The sequence below is a fragment of the Rattus norvegicus genome, chromosome 2, assembly GCF_036323735.1.
Source record: "Rattus norvegicus strain BN/NHsdMcwi chromosome 2, GRCr8, whole genome shotgun sequence".
NCBI classification, from domain to species: Eukaryota; Metazoa; Chordata; class Mammalia; order Rodentia; family Muridae; genus Rattus; species Rattus norvegicus.
The window spans coordinates 173,964,571-173,991,788 of NC_086020.1; the positions used below are offsets into that span (position 1 = coordinate 173,964,571).

At 38.9% G+C, this 27,218-nt stretch overlaps 1 protein-coding gene and 1 pseudogene across 5 annotated transcripts in view; one reads left to right on the forward strand and one right to left on the reverse strand.

The window, feature by feature from the left end:
• The window catches only part of Lrba (LPS responsive beige-like anchor protein), a 581,207-nt gene that overhangs the window by 45,241 nt on the left and 508,748 nt on the right, over window positions 1-27,218 (forward strand). For 4 of the 5 annotated variants that reach the window (XM_039102651.2, XM_039102649.2, XM_039102652.2 and 1 more), the window contains exons 3-4: window positions 21,712-21,943; window positions 22,699-22,799. In XM_039102651.2, coding sequence (XP_038958579.1) covers window positions 21,712-21,943; window positions 22,699-22,799 — 333 coding nt within the window. Of the gene's footprint in view, window positions 1-21,708; window positions 21,944-22,698; window positions 22,800-27,218 lie in introns of those variants that run through there. The other variant, NM_001108555.2, reaches the window with a different exon arrangement.
• On the reverse strand, window positions 10,132-10,235 carry LOC120101357 (small nucleolar RNA SNORA17; annotated as a pseudogene).

Genomic DNA, 27,218 nt, shown 5'->3' on the forward strand with positions numbered 1-27,218 from the left:
CTATTTCCTTAGGAGTTATGGGGTTGTTTAACTGGTTTATCTGTTCCTGATTTAACTTCGATACCTGGTATCTGTCTAGGAATTTGTCCATTTCCTGAAGATTTTCAAGTTTTGTTGAATATAGGTTTTTATAGTAAGATCTGATGATTTTTTGAATTTCCTCTGAATCTGTAGTTATGTCTCCCTTTTCATTTCTGATTTTGTTAATTTGGACGCACTCTCTGTGTCCTCTCGTTAGTCTGGCTAAGGGTTTATCTATCTTGTTGATTTTCTCAAAGAACCAACTTTTGGTTCTGTTGATTCTTTCTATGGTCCTTTTTGTTTCTACTTGGTTGATTTCAGCTCTGAGTTTGATTATTTCCTGCCTTCTACTCCTCCTGGGTGTATTTGCTTCTTTTTGTTCTAGAGCTTTTAGGTGTGCTGTCAAGCTGCTGACATATGCTCTTTCCTGTTTCTTTCTGCAGGCACTCAGCGCTATGAGTTTTCCTCTTAGCACAGCTTTCATTGTGTCCCATAAGTTTGGGTATGTTGTGCCTTCATTTTCATTAAATTCTAAAAAGTTTTTAATTTCTTTCTTTATTTCTTCCTTGACCAGGTTATCATTGAGTAGAGCATTGTTCAATTTCCACATATATGTGGGCATTCTTCCCTTATTGTTATTGAAGACCAGTTTTAGGCCGTGGTGGTCCGATAGCACTCATGGGATTATTTCTATCTTTCTGTACCTGTTGAGGCCCGTTTTTTGACTAATTATATGGTCCATTTTGGAGAAAGTACCATGAGGAGCTGAGAAGAAGGTATATCCTTTTGCTTTAGGATAGAATGTTCTATAAATATCCGTTAAGTCCATTTGGCTCATGACTTCTCTTAGTCTGTCGACATCACTGTTTAATTTCTGTTTCCATGATGTGTCCATTGATGAGAGTGGGGTGTTGAAATCTCCCACTATTATTGTGTGAGGTGCAATGTGTATTTTGAGCTTTAGTAAGGTTTCTTTTACGTATGTAGGTGCCCTTGTATTTGGGGCATAGATATTTAGGATTGAGAGTTCATCTTGGTGGATTTTTCCTTTGATGAATATGAAGTGTCCTTCCTTATCTTTTTTGATGACTTTTAGTTGGAAATTGATTTTATTTGATATTAGAATGGCTCCTCCAGCTTGCTTCTTCCGACCATTTGCTTGGAAAGTTGTTTTCCAGTCTTTCACTCTGAGGTAGTGTCTGTCTTTGTCTCTGAGGTGTGTTTCCTGTAGGCAGCAGAATGCAGGGTCCTCGTTGCGTATCCAGTTTGTTAATCTATGTCTTTTTATTGGGGAGTTGAGGCCATTGATATTGAGAGATTTTAAGGAATAGTGATTATTGCTTCCCGTTATATTCATATTTGGATGTGAGGTTATGTTTGTGTGCTTTCATTCTCTTTGTTTTGTTGCCAAGTCGATTAGTTTCTTGCTTCTTCTAGGGTATAGCTTGCCTCCTTATGTTGGGCTTTACCATTTATTATCCTTTGTAGTGCTGGATTTGTAGAAAGATATTGTGTAAATTTGTTTTTGTCATGGAATATCTTGGTTTCTCCATCTATGTTAATTGAGAGTTTTGCAGGATACAGTAACCTGGGCTGGCATTTGTGTTCTCTTAGGGTCTGTATGACATCAGTCCAGGATCTTCTGGCCTTCATAGTTTCTGGTGAGAAGTCTGGTGTGATTCTGATAGGTCTCCCTTTATATGTTACTTGACCTTTTTCCCTTACTGCTTTTAATATTCTTTCTTTATTTTGTGCGTTTGGTGTTTTGACAATTATGTGACGGGAGGTGTTTCTTTTCTGGTCCAATCTATTTGGAGTTCTGTAGGCTTCTTGTATGTCTATGGGTATCTCTTTTTTTAGGTTAGGGAAGTTTTCTTCTATGATTTTGTTGAAGATATTTACTGGTCCTTTGAGCTGGGAGTCTTCACTCTCTTCTATACCTATTATCCTTAGGTTTGATCTTCTCATTGAGTCCTGGATTTCCTGTATGTTTTGGACCAGTAGCTTTTTCCGCTTTACATTATCTTTGACAGTTGAGTCAATGATTTCTATGGAATCTTCTGCTCCTGAGATTCTCTCTTCCATCTCTTGTATTCTGTTGGTGAAGCTTGTATCTACAGCTCCTTGTCTCTTCTTTTGGTTTTCTATATCCAGGGTTGTTTCCATGTGTTCTTTCTTGATTGCTTCTATTTCCATTTTTAATTCCTTCAACTGTTTGATTGTGTTTTCCTGGAATTCTTTCAGGGATTTTTGCGATTCTTTCAGGGATTTTTGCGATTCCTCTCTGTAGGCTTCTACTTGTTTATTAATGTTTTCCTGTGTTTCTCGAAGGGATTTCTTCACGTCTTTCTTGAAGTCCTCCGGCATCATGATCAAAAATGATTTTGAAACTAGATCTTGCTTTTCTGGTGTGTTTGGATATTCCGTGTTTATTTTGGTGGGAGAATTGGGCTCCGATGATGCCATGTAGTCTTGGTTTCTGTTACTTGGGTTCCTGCGCTTGCCTCTTGCCATCAGATTATGTCTAGTGTTACTTTGTTCTGCTATTTCTGACAGTGGCTAGACTGTCTTATAAGCCTGTGTGTCAGGAGTGCTGTAGACCTGTTTTCCTCTCTTTCAGCCAGTTATGGGGACAGAGTGTTCTGCTTTCGGGCGTGTCGTTTTTCCTCTCTACAGGTCTTCAGCTGTTCCTGTGGGCCTGTTTCTTTAGTTCACCAGGTAGGTCACTTGCAGCAGAAAATTTGGTCTTACCTGTGGTCCCGAGGCTCAAGTTTGCTCGTGGGGTGTTCCTTATGAGCCCTCCGTGGCAGCAGCCACCAGGAAGATCTGCGCCGCCGTTTCCGGGAGCTTCAGTGCACCAGGGTTCCAGATGGCGTTTGGTGTTTTCCTCTGGCGTCAGAGATGTGTGCAGACTTCAGTTTCTTCTGGTTTCCCAGGCGTGTCTGCCTCTCTGTATGTGTAGCTCTCCCTCCCACGGGATTTGGGTGCAGAGCATTGTTTATCCGGTCTGTCCCCGAAGGTTCCGGAGGTGTCTCAGGTGCAGGGGTCCTGCTGCTCCTGGTCCGTCCCCCACGGGAACCTTATAGCTTCTTTGGAATGTCTCAGTAGTATTTTTTCCCTCCTCAAGTGTAGACTCAAAACAATAAACTTTTCTTCTTGATTATTGTCTTATCCAACAGCACATTCTTGGGTTACAGTTTTATTTTGCTTATTTTTAATTAATGAACCAGCTAAATAATTTGATTTTTTGAGACAGGTACTGTAGCCACAGCTGGCCTTGAACTTGCTATGTGGTTGAAACTGGCCTAAAATTTCTGCTCCCTTTGCCTCACCTCCCAAGTGCTAGAATTGCAGCTGTACAGTGCCACACCCTGCCTCATGTATTTTAAAAGTATCGGATGAGTTTATTTATTGAAGAACCTGGAACTTGTGACATTTCATAGTGTTTCTGTGTGGATTTTGTTCATTGAATGCTCATGATGTATTAAACATGTCCTGAGGTCCTCTGTATTTCCTGCATTTGACAGCACTATCTAGAGCCTTAGTCAGACTCAGCTTCCATTCCTGTAACTAGACTGTAGGTGGTGCTGTGTTCTTTCACTGGAAGCAATTATGCCTGTTTTCTCTGTGTGGGTGATGTTATCGGCCCTCGTATTCACTATCTAAATCCATTTATTTGCTTGATCTAGAAAAACAAAAATAACAAAAAATGTTGATAGTGACTATCTGTCTTTGTCTCTTTCTCTCTCTCTTCTGTGGTGTGTGTTTATATTTAACTTAAACCTTTCAATGAAGATATATTTGTTTGCCTAGTGGTATGGTCACCTGTGTACATTTATAGAAGGTAGAATAAATGCATAATTCTTTTCCTTAACTTACTAATTTTTACAGTAGCAGATACTTCTGCTTTATACTTTTTTAGGGCTATGGTTCTCAAGGGTTGCATATCAAGTACCCTGCACATCAGGTATTGACATTACAATTCATAACAGTAGCAACATTACAGTAAGGAACTGACAATGAAAATAATTTTATCTTTGGGAGTCACCATAGCACGAGAAAATGTATTAAAGGGTTGCAGCGTTTGGAAGGTTGAGAACTACTGCCTCAGAGGAAACCAGTGAGTTTGTTCTTGTGATTTAGAAATCATGGACAAATGGATGATTGCCGTGGTTCTCGTCCCTGAACTAGATTGCCGTGTCTTTGGTCAGTAGGGTATTCTCTAGATTGGCTCTTGAGTCTTTTTGTCAGATCCTTTGTGATTTGATTATATTCCTGCTATTGTGTATGGCAAGATGATTTAAGCTCAGTTTTTCATGATTTCCCTTGGTCAGAAGTGCTATTCAGGACTTCAGTCTGGGTCCCATGCACAGTCGTCATTACCGTGTTGGTTATCGCTCCTGCAGTTTTCACTACGCATGTTTTTAAATGATGCCAATTACAATTTTATGTATTGAAGTGTGTGTGTGCATGTGTGTACATAGATAGATCCAAAGATTAATTATCTTCTGAGTTCCTAGTGATATTTCTGTAAGTAAGAGGTTAGTTGTTCTGACCTTTACAGGTTGAACACGTTCTTTTCTATATCTACCTGAAGTGTTTTCATCATGAAAGACTGTCAGATTTTGGCAAGTGCATTTCTTGTGTTTATGGAGATTATCATAGGATTATCCCCTCATGTTATTCATGCAGTATATAATTTATTGCTTTTTCTGTATGTACATATGTATGTGTGTGCACAAGTATGCGTGTTTGAGTGTGCAGGTGCCTGTGCATGCTTACGTGGGTGGAGGCCAGAGCTCAACCTTGTATGTTGCTCTCATCCACTGTCTTATTTTTTGTTGGTTTTTGACCCATGTTTCCTCACTGGCCTGCAACTCTTCACATGGCTTAGGCTGCTTGGCCAGCAAGCCCCAGGGATCCAGTTGTCTTTGCCTCTCCAGGGCTGCCATTAAAGCTATGCCACTTTATTTGGCCTTTTTAGTTTGTGGGTTCTGGGCCTTGAACCTAGGTCCTAGGTGTTTTACTGACAGAGGCATCTGTATAGCCCCATATTTATTAATTTTGATATGTTAAACTAAACTTATGTTTCTAGAATAAATATGGTTTGCTTATTGTACAGAATTACTTTTCTATGTTGCTAATATTTTCGTCCTCATGTGTCAGTGCTGTCTCCTGTACGTCATTATGTCTAGTCCAAGGGTAGCACTGGCCTCAGTGACTGAGCTGGGCAGTTCTCTCTCAGTGCTTTGGAGGAGTTTGTGAAGAATTACACTAGTTCATTTTTTAACAGAAACCATCAGAGCTCCAGCCTTACTTTTTGAGTTGATTTTTGATTACTGTCTCTTCATTTGTTGCTAGTCTATTTACATTTTCTCTTCTAGAACCAGTTTCAGGAATAAGTTGCTTTCTAGGAATTTGTTTCTTTTATCTCAGTTGTTATTTTTGATATACAGCTGTTCAGAGTATTCCTTTGTAACTTTTTTTATTCTGTAAGGTTGTTAGTAATGTGCTCTCTTTCATTTCTGATTTTAATGATTTGAGTCTTCATTTTTCTTGATCAATCACACTTAATTTTGTCAATGTTTTTCTCTTTCTTTTTTGAGACAGGGTCTTATTTGACTTAACCTGAGAGTTCTTTAGATAGTGTTGTGAAATATTTGGTTGTCAAATATAGTCTGCAGTTTACCATTTTATTCATTTTATATATTTATACACACATACATATGTGTGTATGTGCATATGTATGTGTGTGTATATATGTATTTATTTAAAAATTTTTGTATAAAGTCTGATTCATTAGTTTTCTCCAGGGAATGAGCTGTTGGGTCTGAAGTCTAAGATATAAACAGTTCATACTTTGTGGACATAACATTATTCTTTTATGTTTGCCAAATTTTACTGTTCTTTAAAATAAGACTTCAGATTAGTAACTATAAAATTAACAATACATTTCAAAGTAGCTTGGAAGCATTGAGGGACTGGAAGGTTGAATGATAATAGTGGTGGGACACTTGAACAATAGGAATATTAGGTAGTATGTGATTTTACAGCTTTAGACACAGACACACAGTATTGAGGTGATTGATTTGACTATGGGGTATATGACCGTTTGCTATCTCTCATATCCTGTGGTGTTTCAGTCCATGTAATGTAAGTTCAGTGGACTTCTGACTACTTGTCACCAGTGACAGATTTCTGATTTTTAAAATATGACAGTGTTATAAATCACTAGTTTGCTAGATTGAACCAGTAATCTATTAAAGAACACGGCTGTATTTACTGTAGATAAATGCAAATTTAAAAAGGTTCTGTGTATGAAGGTTTAAATGATTTATTATCCTTCAGTGAATTCCTGAGTCTGAAGTTATGTAATGGATTTAGAAAATTTCATTTCCTGTTTGAAGGTTTAAATTTACATATTTTTCTCTAATGCAAGTATTGGAGCTTAGTCAATTGAATATATAGTAAAACTCTCTGACAATACTATTGCTTAATTTTTGGGGGTTATATTAGAATGTCAACTCTTTTAAATATATAGGGTGATTAAATACACTTACTTTTCTTGGGGGGAATAGAGATTGAGAAAGAATTAAAGAAATGGAATCTCTAAGTGGCTAAAGAATTTGTGTTAACATGAGCTTTATCTTTAAATTGGCTTCTTTCTTTTTGATCAAGTTGCAATTCATATAGGTTTTAATATGAATTTTCTTTTCAATAGTAGCTAACCAGCAGAACAGTTAAACTTATGACAAGTTCTCAGTCCACATAGTTGTGTTGTCTTGTATTGTTTTGAGACAGTCATTTCAGTTGCACTACCAGAACATAGCCTGTATGTTTATTTACTTGTTTCTTTCTGAGGCTGGCCCTTGTGTTATAGCCCAGGGTACCTTGAACTTGTGATTCTCCTGCCCCATGCTCGCCACTGCTAGGATTATAGGTTTCATACCGAGTTCTACTTATTTAAAAAAATTTTTTTTTAAGATTTATTCATTTATTATATGACACTGTAGCTGTCTTCAGACACACCAGAAGAGGGCATGGGATCTCTTTACAGATGGTTGTGAGCCACCATGTGGTTGCTGGGAATTGAACTCAGGACCTCTGGAAGAGTAGTCAGTGCTCTTAACCTCTCTCCAGCCCTCTCTCCAGCCCTCTACTTATTTTAAAATTGAACTTTTTGTCTCAAGACATTTTCAGAGTCACATGTAGTTGAAAAAATTAAGAAGAGAAATCCTATCTTCTTCATCTACTTCCCTCCAATATGAAAGTCTTAGTAAAACAGTGTAGTGATATAATCAAGATAAACTTTGCAGTACACATGGATATCTCCTGATGTCTTCCTAGCCGTGCCTCTTTCTTGTGCTGCACCGCATTGGAACTGTTGAAAACCACCCATCTTTTTTTCTTTATTATTTTACCAGATGAAGAATTGTATATAAGTGGAATAGTGTGAATTGCTGTTTTACTAATCTAGTACAGTGTTCTGAAGATTGATTTAGATCGTTGTGCTATCAGGTGTCTATTCCTGTTCATTATTATATAGTGGGAAGGTGAAGGTCTGTTTTCTAGGCAGTTTTCTATTTTGAGCCTATTAATGAGAAAATAGCTATAAATATTCATGTTATATATATTTTTCCTTTGGTACAAGAATTCATTTTTCTGGGAATAATGCAAGGTATGTGTTTGGTAACTCAAATAGTAGTGGCATATTTTATTTTTGAAAGAAATTACTTGACTGTTTCTACAGTGACTGTGCCATTCACACCCCAGCAGCAACATATGAGTAATTCAGTTTCTCCATAGCTTCATTAGAAATTGATGTTACTGTTTTTATTTTAGTCATGTTGATTAATGTGTCCTGACACCTATTTGTGGTTTGAGTTTCCTTAATATCTAGTAATGTTGAACTTTTTTCATATGCTCATGTGTTTTTTTTTGTTTGTTTTTTTTGTTTTGTTTTTTTGTGTGTGTGTGTCATGTTGTCTGTGGAGTATGTTCTGTTCTTTAGTTTATTATTTAGTTTTTTCCTGCTATTGAATTTGAGAGTTCTTTGTAGCTATTAAATATCCTTCTCTCAAATGTTTGGTTTACAAATACAGTCTGTGTATAGATTGTTATTTTGTAAGCAATAGTTTGTAATCTTTGATAAAGCCTAATTCATGTTTTTCCCATTTAATTTGCTTCTGGGTGTGAAGCCTAAGAACTCTTTTTTTTTTTTTTTTTTTTTTGGTTCCTTTTTTTCAGAGCTGGGGACCGAACCCAGGGCCTTGCGCTTCCTAGGTAAGCGCTTTACCACTGAGCTAAATCCCCAACCCCAGCCTAACAACTCTTAAATTAGCCCTGAGAATTTTCCTTTGTTGTTTTCCTAAAGTTTTACCCTGTACATTTCAGCCTGTGATCGTGTTAAGCTGTTTTGGGTTAGGGGTTGGAAGCATTTTGTTTGCTTTTTGATGTCTAATCGCTGCAGGCTGTGCTGAAAAGATTGTCACCATTAAGGTGCTTTTTACACCTGTGTCCAAGCTCAGCTGGAATGGTGCGCTTCTGAATTTTGTTCTGTTCCATGGATTTATATGTCTGTCCTCCTGATAACTCCTCATGGTATTGATCACTGTAGCTATGTAGAAACCTGGAATTAGCTAGGCAGATTCCTCCCACTTTTTCTTTTTAAGATTGTTTTTCTGTTCTTGTTCATTTCCTTCTATATAAATCTTACAATACTTATTTTGTCTATCTGTAGAAATCTTTTGGAAATTTATGATAGAAACAGTTAATGAACCTATATCACTTTGGGAAGTGTTGATTTGTATAAATATATACCTGTTCTCCATTTATTGATATTTAACACCCTACTTCTACATGTTTTGGTGGTTTTTATGGCTGAATTGGTTTTATATGTCTAGTAGTTGTAAATGTTGCCTTTCAGTTTCATTGCCAGTGTTATTGTTTTTTTAAAATTTTTATTGTTTTTTTGTGAATTTCCTGTTGTGCACCTGCTCTCACTCATCCCTTCCTCCCAGTGTAGTGGCTGTCTACCCTCGCAACCTCCCTCTGAACAGAGAAAAAAAAAATCTCACTGTGGAAGCTGTAGTGTGTCACAATGTCCCCCACAATATACACTTTGGTCTGCACTGTTTTGCTTGCGAATGTTCATTGCAATTACTCGTTGGTCTGGTAGGAAGCCTCTGGTTTCTGCTACTCTATTAATACTGGAACTTCACTAGGACTTCTCTTGGATATCCTGTTGTTGCCCTGTGTCATGGAGATCCTGTGGTTTTGTATCTGTAGGATCAGCCCCTCATGCATTCCAGCAGTCCATCCATGGGGTAGATGTTAAGTTGGGTCAGTGCAGAGCCTGTACCTGGCTCTGGGCCCAAGTGGTATCTGAGTTTGTTGGTCCACCAGCTGTATTGCTTTCACGCCCTTGCTGTCCGCTCACAGGTAGCTTCTGCTAGCAGGGCCAGCTCTCCCATACTCATGCCCTCTGGCTAGCTCACTAGCAGTTCCTGCAATGCACAGTCCTCTCTCCAGAGTATTGCAGAGAGCTAGGGACAGTAAGGACAGCTAGGACAGCTCTCCTGCTATCAAGTCTCCAGGGCTGCTCCCCGATGCTCAGGTGAGGGGTGGGGCGGGTTCTGCACAGTGCTCAGATATCAGAATGTCCCTGGGGGCCAGCCCAACCCAGAGGCATCCGCCTGGCCTTTGGTGGTAATAGACCCCTACTGCTGCAGGGCCAGATGATAGCACAGGTCAGGACCCCGCCATGGTCCCAGGGGATGTCACCAGCTACTCATATCAGGCTGTTCCTCACCACCCTCAAGTATCCAGTTCTGCCTTTCTTCATTGTGCCCACATCTTTCTGTTTCTCTTTCTCTTCAATTTCTCCACCACTTACTTGTTCCTCTTACTGGCAGCTGGGGTCTTTTGAGTTTCTGGAGGTAGTCCCAGGAGTGGTCTCAGAAGTGCTATACCCTCTCTCAGGCATGGTCTGACACTCACACCCCTCAAGCCCCCCAGTTCTACCAGGTGCTGGACTTGTCATCTCAGTCTAACTCCCAGTCTGGGATCCTGGTGCTGGATTGGCGGTCCCCTTAGGCTTGCCTTTCTCAGAGTGTTAGGCTACTAACTATTCAGATTCACAGGTCAGATACTGAGTAGCCTCCTTCTACTGGTGCCCATGTGACAGAGCAGCCACACCTGTACTGCCTCCATATTGCCATTGTTAGTAGGGTTGTATTTGTGTTTGTCTTGTAACCTGAAGATCACTTTTTATCTTCCAGATGCTACTGTGATTTATTTATTATTTTTTATTTTTCTTCCATTTATTTATTCACTTTACATCACGATTGTAGTCCCCCTTCCTCCTAGCCCCTCCTAACAGTCCTCCCTCCCCTTCACCTCTGAGAAGCAGGAGGCGGCCCTGGGTACCAATCCACCCTGGCACATCAGGTCACTGCGGGACTGGGTATCTCCTCTGCCACTGAGGCCAGACAAGGTAGCCCAGTTAGGGGCACAGGACCCACAAGCAGGCCACAGAGTCAGGGTGAGTCCCCACTCTAGTTTTTGGGAGACCCACATAAAGACCAAGCTGCCTGTCTGCTGCATTTATGCGGGGGGTGGGGACTAGGTCCAGCCTTTGCTCCATGTTTAATGATTCAGTGGCTAAGGAAGCCCTCTTCTTAACTTTGTTTAGACGGCTTGTATTCATGGGAGTTAGTCTGTATGTGTGTGTTGCTGGTAGGTCCAACTCAAGGTTTTTAAAATCTTTTTTCTATCTGTGTTTTGAGTTGAGAAGCATAAAATTAGTATTAATTTTGAAACATTGAACAGAAATATCCAGTGCAATTATGCGAACATAGTTTTTTTTTTGGTTGTTTAAAATTACAGATATTTCTATAATAGTTACAGGGTTATTAAAATTTCCTTTTTTCTGAGAAGCTGTGGTGGCTTATATTCTTGTATAAATTGGTGCATGCCCTCCAAATTGTCACATTTTTTGTTTAAAGTTGTTTATGCTATTCCATTTTACTTTCCTTCAAGCCCCTCGCCCACCCCAACATGAATTATTTTTATTTTTATTTTTTTTTTTTTGAGACAGAGTTTTAAAACTCTGTTTCATTCTGGATACTGGCAGTTTTGATTTTTGGCTTGCTTCTTTGTCTCGCCAAAGCTATTCAATTATATTGATATTTTCAAATAACTTTTTCTGTGTTTCACTGATTGCTTTCTATTGCTTTCCTGCTTTCAGTCGTGTTAATGTCTGCCCTTTGTTATTTCTTATCTTTGGCTTCCTTCTGGCTTATTTTGCTTTTTTTTTTTTAAACTAGGTTCCAGAGCATTTTAAAATTGAAAATAAAGTTATTTTCATACAGTACATTCTGATCATGGGTTTTCCTCTCTCATCTCTTCTCAGACCCTCCCACAACCTCACCCCTGATGCCTCCTTTTTTTCTCTCTTTTTATGAAATTTTTATTGATTGTTTTTAGGTAGGTCTCTTATGTGCCCGTGTTAACTGGAGTTCCAGGCAGTTGTGAGTTGTCTGATGTGAGTGCTGGGAATCAAACTCAGGGTTTCTGTAAGAACAATGTCTGCTCTTAACCACTGAGCCATTGCTCCAGCCTCCCCTCTGTCTCTTAGGAAAACAAATAGGCAAATGTAAAAGACAAATAAGAATAAAGCAAAAACTATCACAGTAAAAACCAGGAAAACAAAAGAAAACTAGCTCAAGAAACAAATACACATACACACACACATGCACACATACACACACCCATGCACACATGTACACACACATGCACACATATACACACACCCATGTACATACGCATGCCTACATATGTTCATCCTCAGTCTGCTTAGTATTTTATATATATATGATTTCAGGTATCGGTATTGGATAACTGTTTAAGGGGCTCATTGCTGGAGAAGACTATTTCTCCCACTCTCAGCATTCCTTAGTTCTTCAGTTGTATAGGTATGGGGACCCATGAGATTTCTCTCTTCTAGCTTGCATATCTGGTAGTGATATTGTGCTTCTTCAGGTCTTGTTTATGCAGCCATATTGCTGAGGTATCATGGGTGATGTTTCCCTGTCATTTCTAGGACATACATTCTCATAGCAGATTTCCTAATCCTCTGGCTCTTAAATCCCCCCCACCCCCTATGTTCTCTGAGCCTTGGGTACAGTAGTTATGTTATGTCAATTGTGTCAATTGTGGTTTTTCTGTAATAGTCTCTGTTGCGAAGAGAAGTTTCTTTGATGAGTATCGAGTCACATTTATCTGTGGATATAAAGATAGAGATGTATAATACGGTTTGGAATTACGCTGGCTTAGTAAAGTGATACTGGTAGGAGGTTCTCCTCTCATTTGAGAGGATATTTGACTTAGGTAGTCAGCTAGGCTTCCAATACCAGTCATGATTGTTTTTCCTGTGGAGTGGGTTTTAAGTCTAATTAGAGAGATATTGATTACCATCAGGTGTGAGTGCCACTATTGCACTGTTAGGGTTGTTGTACCACACCAGTAATTGTAGTTGATGGCTGTTACAGCTGGCTAGGACTTGGTTCCTTCCCTTGGAATCTTGCATTTTAGTACTATGAAAGATAGCGTTCTGGGAGGAGACTTTAAAGTCAGATCTATCTTGGGTCCTCTTGGTCTTGTGTCAGAAGTAGCATCGCAGCTAACCTTCCACTTACGTGAAGCAACCAAGGGGAATGTCAGTAATCTGTACTGTTATGGAGGTCTCTAGGACTCTCCTGACCAAGAACTCAAAAAGGGCTGGCCTTCTTATGCCTAATACTGGGGTTTTGTTAGTCTATGGCTTTTGGGTGGAGTACTGTCAGCCTAAATGGGTGCTTCATTTAAACTAACTAATTACTCTCACTTTCTCTGTGTGTGTGTGCGTGCGCTCGTGTGTGTTAACGAACACTTTTGAGATCCTTATTTCTTAATTTTTTGATTTATTTATTTAGATCCAATTGATAAGGTATAATTGCCCACTTAAACATACAAAGCCCAGTACCATCCATCCCTTAAGAACATTCATAACAACCTGTAAATACACAGGTCTTTTACATCAGCCTCCATTGTCCTGTCTCGGCTTCTCTGCCTCTCCTCTCTGATCCAGTCTCCTCCTCTTCCTTCAAACTTCTCTCCCACCCATACTTCCTTCTCCTCCAATGATAGACTTCCTTCTATCCTGTACCTGCCCCTCACCTCTTTTTCTACAAATTCAATGGGGGGGACTTTTCTGGTGAAGTCACCTAATTCCTGAGTACATGGCTAGGCAGCTGTCCTTGGGGCAGTGGAATTAGCATCAAAATACAGATAACTCCAGGGCAAACCACAACATTTCTTCCCTTTTGTCCAGGTAAAAAGCTTTTTCACTTATATATAAATTGAGTACAATTATTACCATTCTACAATTTATAAAGCATATGATATACTCAACACCCAGTCCATCACTATATCCGTTAAACAGAACATTCAGTTATCTATTTCAGCTTAAGAAAGGCTTAAAATTTATATTATATCTTGGCTAGCTTGTATACTATCTGGTAACTATCCAATAAAATATGTATATTCAGAGTTAAACAGCCTGATAAGCTCTGAGAATATAATCAGTCTTCAACCCCGTCAGAAATCTGAGAATGACCAAATATCTATACACATAGGAAGCCTAACAAGGCTTATAGAACTGAGAGGTTATAGAGACAAATCTCCACTAGCATAGTCCCCTGTTAGCAACATGTGCGTGCAAGTCTTCAGCCTTCTGGCTCAAAATCAACTGACAGACTGTTGAAATGCAGATTTTGAAGGGCTGATCACCCTGTCTTGGCAGGGTTTATCAGTCAACTATTCTTCATAATTTGTCCTTTTTCTGGACAGTATTAGTCTGCAGATGAAACAGGCAGTTTTGTCTAGTGGCTGCCTAGCCACAAAGTATTGCCTCACTTGGAGGTAGAGATGTTCAAATTCTTTGTTAAATCTACCAAAGGGGAACTGTTAGGAGCAGATATGTCTCAACGAAAGATAAATAACTTTAAATCTCAAATTTTGTGGATTTTTGACGTTTTTGAAAACAATCTACCTATATAATACAATCTGTACTGTTGTCTTTATATCTTAATATTATCTTGAAAATACTCTCACAAAGTCAGAGCCACGAATTTGCTATTTGGCCCTTAACTCACATGTGTAATCAACTCAGAAGTTTGTAATGACATCAATAGAAGGGACTGGCTCTAAACCTTGTACTTTTAAACTTTTAACAAATAAATTCTATATCAAAGCAAAGATAAGATTTTAGCTTAGCTAGTAAATGAGATTACGACTGTATAACTCAATCTAGCTAATTCCTCCCTGTTAAATTACAACCATTTCTAAATTCCTCATAAAAACAACTTTAGAATAACTACTTTCAGCCCCCCAAAGTCCAGGGAATTGGGGCGACGACTCCTCTATAACTTCTTCAAGCTGTACATGGGTGTTGAGATATCCTTGGGGGTAGGGGATAGAAAGAATGAAGCAAATGCTGTAGCTGATGTGTCCTGACTGGACCCAGCTGAAAGTCCTTGAGACCAGGAATCCAAGTAGGCACACTCTGTAAAATACAACTCTCAAGACAAAAGTTTAGAATCGAAATCTCTTTTTGTTTGATTCTCCTGAATTAATTTTTTCAGGCGGTCTACCTCTATCAGATCTGATCAATTTGACTCTGTGAGGTTTCCAGAGCCTAATCACACTTTATAAAAACACAAAGACAAAATCTTTCTCCCAAAATACTTTGTTCCTTAGTCTGAAACCAGAAAAGCTTGTATCTTGCACACTCTCCCAGAGTAATAATATAGTCATAAAACTCAAAGTCACACCCATCATGAAGACTAAATAATTTTTTTAAAAAGGAAGTAAGCTAGACAATGAGCCTAATAGGCTTTTGTACTGTGATATCAGGAAATTAACCCAAAATTCCCATGGAGCCCATGTTAAGAGAATCCGAGGGGTTGGGGATTTGGCTCAGTGGTAGAGCGCTTACCTAGGAAGCGCAAGGTCCTGGGTTCGGTCCCCAGCCCAGAAGGAAAAAAAAAAAAAAGAGAGAATCTGAGCTTCCTGTTGTGGTAAATATCAAAAGTAACCACAAACCCTGGCTAGCCGGCATCGACGAGCCATATGGCCTTTAGCAGGGTAATTCATAAAACAAACCAAATACTTTCTATCAATTCCAATATGAATAAGCAACATATCAAACCAGGACTTTAGCTCAAAATATCTCAGTCTGTCAAGCTCTCTACCTGGAGCCACAGGTTTCTTTAACCTTAATAACTTCTGTAATATATGTCTGCATTCACTCTGCCTGGTGTTACAGACATTCATCACAACTCTCTACTTGGAGGTAGTGACTAATTTTTCCCTGTCTATGTTCTGAACCATGGATGAAAATCCCCACCTGATTCAGGTAATCTCTTTACTCTCTTCTTTCCAAAAACAAACTTAATTACCTTTTAATAATACCTGTAATTAAGAAGTAGCTTGTCTAACTAGAATTTCAACCCAAAATTCCCGTGGAGCCCACATTAAAAAGAATTTGAGTATCCTGAAAGACTTTCTAAACAACTTTCTTTAAAAAGCAGCTTTTAATCTACAAATTGCTGAGCTGCCATTACTTATCACACAGCCTGGGACCTACAGCTGGCCAGCCCAGGCTACTTCCCTGTTTATTTGTTTCAATTTCTCTGTGCTTGAGAGATCACATGACTTAACATGTGCCTGCCTCCTCTTAGAAAATAAAACTTTCTCTAAACTCATAGGATTGCTAGTGGATTCTTGCCCATCACATTGGTTCACCATCTGTTGTTGTAAATATATAAAAAATAAAAAAAAGGTATAGTTGTCTTTTACCTTGCTAGGTCTGGCACCGTGGTGCCTCAAGATATCTGCTAGATATCTTGGTGGAGACACATCCCAACTCCACTGTGGCGGCCCAGTGTCTCCAGCCTCTGCACGCTTTCCTACACTCAAACCCTCACATAAAAGAACACACAACACAATAATCTTAGATCCAATTGATAAGATATAATTGCCCACTTAAACATACAAAGCCCGGTACCATCCATCCCTTGAGAACATTAATAACAACCTGTAAATACACAGAGTGAGATCTTTTACGTCAGCCTCCATTGTCCTGCCATGGCTTCTCTCTTGATTTATTTTTATTTTATGTGTTTGGTTGTTTTACCTGCATGTATGTCTGTGTACCACATGCGTGCAGTGCTGCGGGGGACAGAGGAGATCAGATCTCCTGGAACTGGAGTTATAGATGGTTGTGACCACCTTATGTGTGTTTGGAATTGGACCCTCATCCTCACGAATGAGATGCTGGGATCTGTATGCTTCAGGATTCCATTCTGTCATCAGATTTCTTCTGGTAGATTAACCTGGGCAGTGTGATTATCGCATCTGAAGTTACCACTCTGTCATTAAACCCATTCATATGTCTGTGAAATCAGGAACTCTTTTTGTATAATTAATTTTTATATGTATGCATCTTTTGCCTGTGTGTATGTCTGTATACCATGTGTGCCTGATGCCTTCGAGGCCAGAAGATGGGCTTGGGTCTCCTGGAACTGTAGTTAACATATGGCAGCAAGCCATCATGTGAGTGTTAAGAATCAAGCCCTGGTCTTCTGGAAGAGCAGCCAGTGTTCTTAACTGATAAACTATCCTACCCCCTAACAACCTCCCCCCAAGTTTTTAAAAGGCAAGGTTTCACTATGTAACCTTGGGCAACTTGGAACTTGTTATCTACACTGGGTCGGTCTTGAACTCACACAGATCTGCAAGTAGGAGCTTTTAAAACCAAAATCCATTTTCTTCAATTCAAAAAGCTTTCTGCTCTCCATTGGCTATTTGTCTGCAAACATTTTGAAGAAGGTGAAGCACAGAGGCTTGCTATTGTGGGGCTGACCATGAAGCTTGCAAAGCTTCTTAAAATTAAAAGCTTTTTTTTTTTTTAAAGAAATGTGTAATGAATGTAGATTTTTAAAGTGAAAACCTTTTTTTAAACTCAGTCTTTGAAGATAGCCATCACTAACAGTCTTTGGGACTTTTCCTGTAGAACTATTATCATATGTAATACATAAAATGATATATTTATGCAAGGAGTGCATGTAATACCCACCCCCAAGAGCTACCATCCTTCAAGGTTGAAAACAAATAGCAATCTAGAAGGGATTTCTGATGTAAGACAAATGCAAAGTTTGTTAAGTGTTTTAATTTTCATTGACAATTAATTTTAGTAGAGTCTGTGGTGCATACACCCACATGTTCACTCACTAAAAAAATAACTAATAAAATACAGTCACAGGTGCATTTTCTCAGGTATATAACTTCTAAGAAACTTTAGTTTTAACCATATACATAAATTCAGTCAGTATAATAAGGAGACCAAAAAACCAGTAGTGATTTCTGAAGAGTAGGCATGTACTTGTCCTGTTGACTACTGCCGTGATTTTGTAGTTACCAGGATTCATGGGATGTTGTTGTACTGTGATTTTCACCATGAGGTGAATGCTTAGCTTCTGAGGTGTCCTCTCCAGCTAATGTCATTTATGTACTATGAAGGTGGACAGTTGGGAAGACTGGTCATATCTCCCCGCCTCCACCCCTTTAAAGAGTAATGCCAAGGCTGAGATAGATGGAAGGGTTGTGAAGTTTGAGGTCAGCCTAAGAAAGTAATGAGTTCAAGTTGTGTTTTAGTTAGTGTTTTACTGCTGTGAGCAGACACCATGACCAAGGCAGGTCTCATAAAGGACAACATTTGGGCTGGCTTATAGGTTCAGAAGTTCAGTCCATTATCATCAAGGTGGGAGCAGGGCAGCATCTAGGCATTCATGATACAGACAGAGGTGGGAATTCTATATCCTCACTGAAAGCTCCTAGGAGAATACTGACTTCTAGTAGCTAGAAGCCCATGCCCACAGTGACACACTTAACTCCAACAGGGCCACAACTACTCCAGCAGGGCCACACTTACTCCAACAGGGCCATACCTTCTAATAGTGCCACTCCTGGTCTGGGATTATACAAACTATTTTTCCCTAACTCTGTGTTAGTATCTTCTATGTATCCTACTCAACCAAAAATGTGTTTACTTTTTTGAAAGTGCTAATCTCAAGTTATCCAGTTTTTTCCAAGGACCCATTTCTGTATGAATATAACAATCTACATGGAAAGAAACTATATTATTCTTAGTTTATTTTCTCCTACTTTCTTTTTTGGGGGCTCATTTTATATATAAACAAACTCAGAATAAAAGTAACTTAGTCACAAGAAATAGAGCACTGTTCAGTTAGTAGCAGAGGCTGAGGTTATCATCTGCTCGGTCTGCCTGTTATATGGTGCTCTTGTCCTGGCTGAAGGACACCTAACGAGTCCACATTGAGTTGTCTGGAGTCAGCAGCCTCCTTGGGGAGGACCCGAATGTTGACTTACAGTCCTCTAGCTTTATAAATCTTTTGAAGAGAAGATACTTATTTTTCATTTTCCTGTTTTTTTATTTTAATTTTTAAACATATAAGTGACTTACTTTAGTGACCAATTTTGTTAAGGCTTTTTATTAATAAAAATATTGGGAAGAAAATTGCCATGCTCGAATCAAGGTCCAAGTACAAAAGTTGTAAAGGTTCATTTGAATTCTTTGAATAAAATGCTTTAAAAGGTCTATAATCATATACATTAAACTGTGACCTATATAAAGCATGTTATGCCACCCTGAAGGTTGCTATAAAAATTGTTTATGAAGTTCATACAGGACTAAAATATGTTGAAATGGAGAGTTTTGAAAAATGTTCTATATAGCAGAGGAGACCAAATCATGCTAAAATGCAAGAAAAGACTATACATCAGTTTCCAGGCTACATTATTCAAAAAAATACACCCATAAAAAGGTAATAAGATTACATTTCCACATTTCATGGCTGGTAAAGTGCATTAGGCTGCTCAGATATTCATAACTCCTGTGACATTTGGGAGATTACATTTGGAGTGCAGGGCCATTACTGCCTCTCAGATAATAACCCACGACGCCCGGGCCTGCGCATGATCCCCGCCATTGGAGACAAATTTCTGTTTTGAAGGTTGATCAGCTTCAAATAACTATTAGAAAGGGTTAACCTGACGTACTGTGGGCTCCGCTTGGTTTTTAGGTACAATAGATATGCATACATACAGTATATCAAACACGCCACACATTTGTGTGTACAAATTTCAGCCATCCATTTTCTCCTTGAAAGGCGTATCTTCTAACATTTAATGCAATGGAGAAATATTTTAAACACCTGTCTGCATATTGCTTTCACGCTATAAGCTCAGTTTAGAAGCTGGTGAAATATTTGGGGCCTTTTTGGAAATTACTTCCTAAATTAATTCCATGGCTTCTTCGCAGGGTGGTGCCACTGATAACACACACAGATCAGAATGAAAGATGGATGTAAGGAATATTGAGGTGAAGGTGAGGGCTCTCAAGTTAGTTGCAACGAGGTTTATGTCCTGGTTAGTTCTACCCAGAAGATATATAATTGTTGAAGAATTTTTCACAGTATATGAACTCACTCCGATTTTACTGTTTTTGCAGTAACTTGTTTCTTTATGTCGGTTGGTTTATCTGTATTATTGTTGTGCATTTCGGGCAGTGTCTTTGTATACCCAATTGAGAACTTTCAGTTTCTGCTTTCTAGAAAATGTTGCTGAGGTTGTCTTCCTTACTGTTGTGTCTAAATGATTTTCATAACACCTTATCTCTTTCTGCTTTCCTTTCATTAAACGGTGTCTTTAGGATAATGTGTTGTTATGTGTAACACTGTGTAGGGTTATTGGTGTTTTATGGCTTTGGAAAGTTATTCTTATGCTCAAAGAGGTTAGTGACTCTGTAAGCTTACATCTATTTCTGTGTGGACTTCCACAGATACCATGCCCATTTCCTCCACTACACCTGTTTCTCCTTGCCCATAATATATTTTATTATGTACATTATTAAGGATACGGATTTTTTGCAACATGCATGATTTAATTTTGTCTTTAATATTAATTTTGTGAACAAATGCAAGGTTTTGATTGTACGGTATCATTCGTGGTCATTATATTCATTGCATTGTCCCAAATTTCACTTTTCAAATTTTCTTTTAGGAAGTAATTTATATTTACAACATGAATGATGAATGATTCATACTGTGTAATTATATTTTGACTTCATGATATTTTTGTATATGTACTTAAGTTCTCTCCTCCCCCAAGTTTTTTAAGATTAAGTCCAGAGGGGTTGGGGATTTAGCTCAGTGGTAGAGCGCTTGCCTAGCAAGCACAAGGCCCTGGGTTCAGTCCCCAGCTCCGAAAAAAAGAAAAAAGAAAAAAAAAAAAGATTAAGGCCAGAGTCTTATACATGCCAGGTGAGCGCTCTATCACTGAACGATAGACCCTGGTCAAAATTTTAATTTATATTAAATAAGTTTATTAGTGAGAAGTCCAAAAATCTTAACAAAATCTTTTTTCCAATTAGTTAATTAATTTTTTGAGACAAGGTCTTTGGTAGTCCAAGCTGACCTGAGTTCACAATTTAGCTATGGATCATCTTGAATTAGTTTATTAATTCTTCCTTCCTTTCTTTGTTTCTTTCTTTTTCCTCTTTCTTTCTAGATAGGGTCTGGTAAGTAGAGCAGGCTGGCCTTGAACTTGGAGAACTGCTCACTTCTGCCCTCTGGAATGCTGGGAAAGGGGTGTACCACCATACCACCATGCCTGGACTTCTTGTTTAATTAGGTCATTTTTATTTTATGTGTATGTGTGTGTGTCTGCATGTATGTAAGTATACTATGTGTGTGTCTGCATGTATGTAAGTATATGATGTGTGTGTGTCTGCATGTATGTAAGTATACTATGTATGTGTGGTACCCTGGGAGGCACCACATTTACTCGGACTTGGAGTTAGGGATGGTTGTTTGTCAGCTGTTACGTGAATGCTGGCATCCAACCTAGACTCTCTGTGATGGTATATGGTGCTGTTAACTTCAGGGCTACCTCTCCAGCCCTGACCTTGAACTCTTGCTCTTCCTGTTTCTTCTCAAGCACTGGGATTAATGTCATCTGGCCTAAGGAGCTTAGAAAAGCTTTTACCTCTCAAGTTTATAAAATACTCTCCTATCATTTCATGAAGCTGGTAGTGGCTTTCTTAAGTTACTTTATATTTGTTATTTGGAAATTATTTCATTTTCTATATTGTGAATATAGAAATATATAGAAATATATCCTATATTTCTATATTCTATTTGTGCTGTCTAGATTTGAAACTTTGTTCAGAGAATTTATGTTTTGGAGATTTAAAAAAAGTCGACTAAGGGCTAGAGAAATGACTCAGTGATTAAGAGCACTGACTGCTCTTTCTGAGGCCCTGAATTCAATTCCCAGTTCAATGGCAGCTCACAACCATTTGTAATGGGATCCCTTTTCTGATGTGTGTGAAGACAGGGACAGTGTATCCACATACGTACAATAAGTAAATCTTTAAGATGTAGTTGTTGGAAGGTGTGGAATGATGCACACGGGTAGCCATTGCTGACTTGAAGTTTAGGAGCAAGTGATCGTGGTAATGGATGTGAAATAATGTCTTGAAATATGTTTCTACTTGTTTCCCCGAAGCTGGTAGGAGGACAGTTTGATTTGGAGATGAACTTCATTATCCAAGAAGCTGAGAGTATCACATGCATGGTGGAGTTACTGGAGAAGTGTGACATTACTTGCCAAGCGGAAGTCTGGAGCATGTTTACAGCCATTCTGAAGAAGAGCATACGAAACCTTCAAGTCTGCACAGAAGTAGGCCTTGTGGAAAAAGTACTTGGGAAAATCGAGAAAGTTGACAGCATGATTGCAGGTACAACTTTTTCTCTAGAAATGTTTGTAAGGAAATAGTTTGATTCTTTAATATTGTATCTTTAAAATTTCTTTTAGCAATTTTTTTTTTATTAACTTGAGTATTTCTTATATACATTTCGAGTGTTATTCCCTTTCCCGGTTTCCAGGCAAACATCCCCTTCCCCCCTCCCCTTCCTTATGGGTGTTCCCCTCCCCACCCTCCCCCCATTGCCGCCCTCCCCCCAACAGTCTAGTTCACTGGGGGTTCAGTCTTAGCAGGACCCAGGGCTTCCCCTTCCACTGGTGCTCTTACTAGGATATTCATTGCTACCTATGAGGTCAGAGTCCAGGGTCAGTCCATGTATAGTCTTTAGGTAGTGGCTTAGTCCCTGGAAGCTCTGGTTCTTTTAGCAATTTTTTAAAAAATTACTGATTATATAGCATGTTACCTATTTAAAAATAGGATTTATTATTGTTTGTGTGTGAATGTGTGTGTGTGTGTGTGTGTGTGTGTGTGTGTGTGTGTGTGTGTGTGTGTAGGAATATATGGGTGTGTAATGCCTACAGAGGGCAGAGGTCTCAGATATTCTTGGAACTGGAGTTGAACTCAGGACCTCTGGAAGAGCTCATAACCACTGAGCCACTCATCTTCTCAGCCCCTTGGCATGTATCTATCCCTCTTGTACCCAGACTTGCAAGTGAGTCATGTATTTTACTTCTTTATCTCTAGAAATACCAATAGCTCACACATTTCATTTGTTTGTTCCTTCTCAGATCTTCTTGTTGACATGTTGGGAGTGCTGGCCAGCTATAATTTGACAGTTAGAGAACTCAAGCTTTTCTTCAGTAAACTTCAAGGAGACAAAGGACAATGGGTAAAAAGCACACGTGAAAATCAAACACCCTACGCCCCAAATGCTCTAGCATTTGGAAGGTCCCTGCCCAAGCGTAGCTCACAGAGCGACTGATATTATTCTACATGTGGTACATGTCAAATTGAGGGGAAGCCTTCAGTCAAAATAGCAATTTTTGTGTGCATGGCTACTTTTGTTTGGGTGTCTTAGGTAGACGATCAATTTGATCCTTGGTGATTTAAAATTATATATCTATTACTTATTGGAGTTGTAAAATGTGTTAAGTAGTATCCACTTTCCTTCTGTTCTGAGTGGTAATGGCCCTTCAATTTGAACAGCATATTTTAGGAGCAGGGTCTTTGCAGGTTAGAGCCCTCCTCTTTAGATGCAATTAATTTGTAATGAGTGGTGGGGAACTTGCTTTGAATCCCAGGTACCTGATCAAAAGCAATTTTACTAAATTTCTTTAGAAGAATACTAGTAAATATTTGCTCCATTTTTATTTCTAGCCAGTGGTGACTTTTAAAGATCACTGTCTTTAGTTCAGCCAGCTGCCTTGTAAATTTTAGGTCTCTTAAATTTAATCTGTATTTGTGCTCTGTAGCTTGTCATGTTCAGATTTATGCCCTTTAGTTTATATGTTGCAAACTCCAGTTCTCTGGTGCTTTTCAAATGTTTTACATTGATGATCACTGAACTTATTATTTATAGTCCTGTGTAGAAAACCATGCATTTACATTATTAATTTTTCCCTTTCATGGTTTTGTAATTTTCATCAAATTTTGAAAAAAAATTGTCTTTATTTCTAACAATTGTACTTCCTTTATTCCTCATTTTTGCCTTCACCTGGGGCACCAAACTTTAGGTAATTTAAATTTTTATTAAATTAAACTTTCTTTTGAAAAGATTTTTTCCTCATTGTCTGTACTTGGGGTTGTGTAACTCAGAGCCTTACACAGGTTCACTGAGCTACCTGGTGTACATTGGTAGCAACTAAGTTAGATCTCTTGATACTGCCCTGCAGACAACTGAGATCTGCTCACGTTTCTTTTTTATTTTCCCTTACTGTTTTCTTTTTCTTTCTTTCTCTTTTTTTTTGAGCTTTGTTGTTTTAGTATGAACTTAATTTTTCTTTTTTTTTTCTTTTTCTTTTCTTTTTTCTTTTGGTGTTCTGTGTATGTTTTGTGTGCATCTTCTTGTGGAGTCCATGGGGCAGCCTAGGTGTGGTTCCTCAGGTGCTGTCTTATTGCTATTTTACTGAGATCTTTTGCTTTCCTGGAACATGAAGTAGGCTACGTTGACTGGTCAGTAAACGCTGAGTATCTGTTTATCTCCACTTTTCCATTGCTGAGAGTATGAGCATAGACAACCACATCTCATTCTTGCTCTCCTCCCCTCTCCTCCCCTCCCCTCCCGACCCCTCTCCTCCTCTCCCTTCCTCTTTCTTTTTAAGACAGGGTCCCATTGTAGCTGGCCTACATGTAGACCTACACAGCTGGTCACTATGTAGACCAGGCTAGTCTTAAACTCACAGTTATCTGCCTGCTGTGTGCCACCATGCCTGGCTATGCACATTGCCTTTAAAATGTGGATTATGGGAACTGAACCCAGGTCTTCATGCCTGTGCTCCAAATGCTTTACTCACTAAGCTGTGTCTCCAGCATCCCTTCACCTCAAAATTCTTTTTATGTTCATACTTTCCTTTCAGTTCTTCACAGTGTTAATAATTCAGCGATGAGAATGATAATAATAACAGCAAGCGTTCTTATCTGCATGGTTCTGTAATTTCCAGAACAGGATTTTATCCATTGAGGTTTCTTCCTGATTATAGGTTGCCTTTTATGACATAGGTATGGTGAATTCTATGTTGTTGTCATGTTTTTTGTTAAGATTATTAGGCCATTTGTAGAGCTATATATGAATTTCTTCAGGATAAACTTTGTTCTTTAAGACTAGTTTCACGTTTTCACATTTCGATTTATAGTGACTTATTATGCTAGGGCTGGTTCTCCTTATTACTGAAGCCTGGTTCCTTCAAGGTCCCTGCTTAATCCATGGAGCACAGGTGACTTAGTTCTCTATATCTCTGTAGGTTAGCATGTTTTGACTTGGGGCCGTCGGTGTCTTAGCCCCACCTTGTCAACTGTGATGGCGTTGAGCCGGGCTTCTGGAGAGTTTTCTCCGTACAGCTCCTTCACCTGCAGCTCTGTCCTTTTATTCGAGACCACCTACTTGGGCTTCTCTCTCTGCATCTCCAGATTCCTTCCTGTGCTGTTTGGGTGCCTCTGTGTACAGTGTTAAGTTGGCTTCAGAACGGTTTCAGTGTGTTTTCATTTCTGACAGGGCATGGTCTTAAGGAGCCTCTTTTTCCATGTTGGAAAACGATTTCTGTTGTATACACTTGTATGGTTTTGTTCTTATTTATGGTACTGTTTGTAAGTATAGGTCTTATCTATGTTATATCAGGAAGAGGCAGTGTACTCTTTGACTTTGTTTTGATTTATGTTTAAATAATGTATTCAGATTTTATAATTAATACTTTACATAGTAAAGTATTGTTATAAAAAGTAAAAACAAGGAAATTGTGAAGGTTGTAGACAGATAAATATAGACATGGAAATTCATGTAAAAATAATATTGGCATGTTACCCTTAGTCTACAATATTGACATGTTACCTTTAGTCTACAATATTGGCATGTTACCTTCAGTCTATAATATTGGCATGTTACCTTCAGTCTACAATATTGACATGTTGCCTTCAGTCTATAATATTGGCATGTTACCTTTAGTCTATAATATTGGCATGTTACCTTCAGTCTATAATAATGGCATGTTACCTTTAGTCTATAATATTGGCATGTTACCTTTTGTCTGTAATATTGGCATGTTACCTTTCGTCTATAATATTGGCATGTTACCTTCAGTCTATAATATTATGGATTTAAAACACAGTGATGATGAGCAGAGTTGGATAACTCAGTTAACAAATGTGTGTTTGGTTGGACTGAACATCAGTGGAGTCAAAGTGAACAGAAGCCTAGTGCTACTCAGTCACATAAAATACTTGTATGTGGTGAATTAGTAATACTTTCTTAAGTGCCTAGACACTGTTCACAAGGAAGTGTACTTGAAGATGCTCAGCTGGTCATCGTTTTTAAAAAATGTGTCAATTCTTTGAAAACTTTGTAGTGTATACAAGGCATTTTGATTTTATTTACCCCTACTACATCCCTCCAACCTACCTTAGAACCCTGTTTTTGATAGCAGTGAATTGTCAGCATGTACGTTCATTGCGAAGATAGTAGCTAGGTAAAATATACATGCTCAGATTAATTTAGACATACCTTTTTTTTTATCTTTATTAACTTGAGTATTTCTTATTTACATTTCAATTGTTATTCCACTTCCCGGTTTCTGGGCCAACAGCCCCCTAATCCCTACCCCTCCCCTTAAATTTGAGCTTCCCCTCCCCATCCTCCCCCCATTACCACCCTCCTCCCAACAGTCACATTCACTGGGGGTTCAGTCTTGGCAGGGCCAAGGGCTTCCCCTTCCACTGGTGCTCTTACTAGGCTATTCATTGCTACCTATGAGGTCAGAGTCCAGGGTCAGTCCATGTATAGTCTTTAGGTAGTGGCTTAGTCCCTGGAAGCTCTGGTTGCTTGGCATTGTTGTACATATGGGGTCTCGAGCCCCTTCAAGCTCTTCCAGTTCTTTCTCTGATTCCTTCAACGGGGGTCCTATTCTCAGTTCAGTGGTTTGCTGCTGGCATTCGCCTCTGTATTTGCTGTATTCTGGCTGTGTCTCTCAGGAGCGATCTACATCCGGCTCCTGTCGGCCTGCAGTTCTTTGCTTCATCCATCTTGTCTAATTGGATGGCTGTATATGTATGGGCCACATGTGGGGCAGGCTCTGAATGGGTGTTCCTTCAGTCTCTGTTTTAATTTTTGCCTCCCTATTCCCTGCCAAGGATATTCTTGTTCTCCTTTTAAAGAAGGAGTGAAGCATTCACATTTTAATCATCCGTCTTGAGTTTCATGTGTTCTAGGCATCTAGGGTAATTCAAGCATTTGGGCTAATAGCTACTTATCAATGAGTGCACACCATGTGTGTTTTTCTGTGATTGGGTTACCTCACTCAGGATGATATTTTCCAGTTCCATCCATTTGCCTATGAATTTCGTTAGACATACCTTTTATTCTTTAACAATTCCATGCATTTTACAATCTGTTTTGATCATATTTATCCCCCATTACCCTTTATTATCTAGAATCAAATACTGTATAGCAATTAAAAACTGGTGCACAGCACTGAAAAGGAGAGGTAGCTGCAAAGTCCCACCCCTAACTAACAAGGTATTTGCATTTATACCTGTTGGAAAAGGGAAAATTAGTTTTCTCCAATGGAGTGTCACTGGATACATCAACCACATTCCAGGG